This window comes from Acanthisitta chloris, unplaced genomic scaffold (assembly GCF_000695815.1).
Source record: "Acanthisitta chloris isolate BGI_N310 unplaced genomic scaffold, ASM69581v1 scaffold8884, whole genome shotgun sequence".
NCBI lineage: Eukaryota > Metazoa > Chordata > Aves > Passeriformes > Acanthisittidae > Acanthisitta > Acanthisitta chloris.
Genome location: NW_008669866.1, coordinates 61,584 through 64,840, shown reverse-complemented (window position 1 = coordinate 64,840; position 3,257 = coordinate 61,584). Strand labels below are relative to the sequence as shown.

Genomic DNA, 3,257 nt, shown 5'->3' with positions numbered 1-3,257 from the left:
ACTCTTTCCTTGTCAAGTGCTGCAAGACCTGTCATTTTCTGGTTGGCAAGAAAGTAAGCTGTAGCAGGAGATGGGAGGTCCTGTAGCCCCATGGTGTTGCACTTGCACTTGCACAGTCAGGTTTTCTCTAGCAGGGAAAATGTCTTTTGAATTTTAGCAGTTGAGTTAGGAACCCTTGACCGAGATTCCTACTACTGATATCTCCCACAGACTATAACACATCCACATTCAAAAGTGTGTATTAGGAAAAAAGAAACAAGAAATACTTTTACTCCATGTACATGCAGTAACCTTAATTTTGTTACACACTTCATGTGCTCTGCATTTCATTATAATGTACATTTATGAAACCCCTCTGCACAATATATTGTCCCAATTCCTCCCACCAGAAGCTGAACCAGCTTCCAGAATGGTGATGACAAGTCAGATCCCTGCCATGGCTTAGTGGCTTCTCTTGGGCTGCCATGAAATCTTTGATTTGTGGGTTTATTCCTTTAAGAAGAGTTTTTTGACAGTTTTGCTGCTCCCCTGTGCCCCAAATTCTTGTGCTTGGTGTCTTGAAATTTGTTTTACTCTACAGGTCTTTGAAAGGAGACTTGAAAAGCAGAAGTTTCTTGGAAAATGCTTTCTTTATAACAACTTTTCATTAAAGGGCACGATCATAATTAAAATTACTCTTCAGATCATTGTAATAGGGAAGGTTGTGTAGGTTCTGTACAAAGACTGAAAGGAAGTAAGTTGTTCATAGCTTTAGTTGCTGAATGGTGGGGCCAGAGGTTGCTTGTGTTGCCCCTGCCTATTTGTTGCTCTGCTTTAATACCCCTATTTTTTCTTGTTGTCTTGATATCTAGGTATTTGTATCTGCTTTTCTCCAGTGATGATCTTCTACCATTAGACAACTGGGTTTTTAACACAGAAGCTCATCCTCTGCCTGTTTTACATTTAGCCAACACCACACTGTCAGGAAATCCTGCATATCGATAAAAACAGCTCTATGAAGAGGAAGAGAGACTGTTTTCAGCTCTGTTTTGTTTACACGGACCACTTGAGACTTTAAGCAGGAGAGGAGTCAGACAGACACTTGGTAAAACTAGACCTCCAAGTCAAGCAAGTACCGGCGTGAGAAATGAAGCTCTTCTACTTATAGATAAGTTAAAAGTTCTGTTTTATACATGACCAAAACACGTTAGTGTGATTTTTGCAGGACAGAGACTTCACGCGCTTTGAACCCTAGCAAGACATGGAATCTACTGATATTAATGCAGCAGCATTAGGAAGAAGAGGCTTTCCCATCCAGAGAGAGGAACTTGCTGCTGCTGTTCAGTTGTGCAAGGAACAACACAACCAGTCACCTCTTCAGATTGGGTGGGTTCCAAATACCTAGGTTCTCTTTTCTTTTTTTTTTTTTTTGATGATGGCATGAACAAAGCAACAACAAGAAACATCACTTGCACCAGCAGCATCAGGATTGGAAATTTTTTCTGTACCTGTGTGGATTTTCTAAGGAGCATCTGTTTGTCCAGACTGGCAGCCATTATCAGGGCCTCTAAGCTATTGAAACTAAACTCTGAAGTATAAATATATTGCCTCCTCATCTTTCCTTTTCAAAATAATGCTTATATCCAAAAAGAAAAAAAATTAGTGAGCATTTGGTTTGTAGTTCACTGTCAGCAGTGTGGGCTCAGTTCATTTGGCAAGCTACAGTCACAGAGTCTGGAGCATATTGCAGGGGTAGGAAGGAGCCTAAATTTCCCTTCCTTACAAATTATGTCACATGAAAAAGCCATTTTCTTCTTAGTCCTGGTTCTTTTAGCTAAATAAACAGAGATTGCAACATGAAAAAGCAACCTCTCGTGTTTTATATTGGAGGATACAGTATATGGAACTAAAAGAGCTCCTCTTGAGCTAAGCAGCAGGAGTTTGTTGCTTTATATTTTTCTACATGATCTGGGTTTTTCCTAAAAGTTACTTTTCATTCTTTGGATACTATTCACAGAACATTGTTGGCAGATATGCATACAACAGAAGCCTAAAACTGCCTTTGATTCAGTTCACAAAACTTGCTTTTCTTCTGGGTTCTGCAGTGCAAATCCAACATGACCTTCTTTTGAAACATCATAACATCTCTTACGTTTGAGTGGAAGGAACTGGAGAGTCTCTCCTTCCATTAATTTGTGAGGAATGAGGTGCTTCTACCTGCATGGATTTTTTTTTCAAGTACTCCATGGCTGGGCTGGACAGTATCACTTAAATGGAGTCTGCTTCAGTCTACACTTGCTTGGTAAAACAAGTTTGGTCGTTTCAGATTGTATGTCTTTTCAGCTTAATCTTTCTCAGTCTTTCTGCTGTTGTTACAGAAGCCTTACAGCTCAAATTGTTCTTTTTATTCTGCTATATAGCTCTCAAATCTTTTTGCCAAGGTGATTGGCCCCTTTGCTGAAGAACAGCTTTTAGGTGCTCCTTTACCTCCTAATTAGATTGAGTCTTTAAAAAATCTTGATGTTTTCATACTGAATGTGGATGTAGCATGGCTGCCAGTCTGTTCAGAAAAGGGTCCAGGACAGAATTCTGGAGTCCCAGAAACAGCAGACTTCTTATCATTGCTGCTCCTCCATCCCCCTGTTATGAATTAAAGAGCAAGCCTTCAAATTCATTTCTCCGTGAATCCCAATGGGTTAACTCACTGCCACAAGAATGCTTGAGTTGAGGACTAAGCCATTTCATGTTATGGGATGGTATTTTTCTCAAAGCAGATGTACAGTACTGCTATTTCTTCTTTGTGTAGATAAGCAGCGGGTACCAAATAAACAGCACTTGTTTCTTTTCTTCCAGTTACCCCAACAGCAGTCAGTTTCAACTCTATCACTCTTTAAAATACCAACTATCTTTTTTCTCCAGATGCTAATGATGTGCATAGTCTGTCAAAAATAATGCATTTTAAGGACTAATTGCTGTGTCATTCATGATTCTCATCCCGAGATTTCCAACATCAAGCAGAGTTTGGGTGTAATGGGTTCTGGGTGAGGTGTGTGCATAATAACCAAGCACCACAGATATTGAAACTTCTGACTGAAGTGATGTGCCCTTGTTCCAAGTCCTTCACAGAAAAGTAGGTTCTGATCTGCAGAATGGTATTACATGCAACCCAAAGTTCAGACTGTTTTCCCTCTGGGTACATAAGGTACAGTAGAATATAGCCTTTTTCATTGTGTTGCTGCTGTCTTACTTTCTTGAGGATAAGAGTGTAAATTTAAGCA

At 39.8% G+C, this 3,257-nt stretch overlaps 1 protein-coding gene across 1 annotated transcript in view; it reads left to right on the top strand.

The window, feature by feature from the left end:
* The window catches only part of MAN1A2 (mannosidase, alpha, class 1A, member 2), a gene marked incomplete at its 5' end in the record, with an annotated part of 130,400 nt that extends 128,910 nt beyond the window's left edge, over window positions 1–1,490 (top strand). The window contains one exon of the mRNA XM_009073476.1: window positions 852–1,490. Within this exon, the coding sequence (XP_009071724.1) occupies window positions 852–984 (133 nt within the window). The remainder of the gene's footprint in view (window positions 1–851) is intronic.
* Window positions 1,491–3,257: the final 1,767 nt, after the last annotated feature.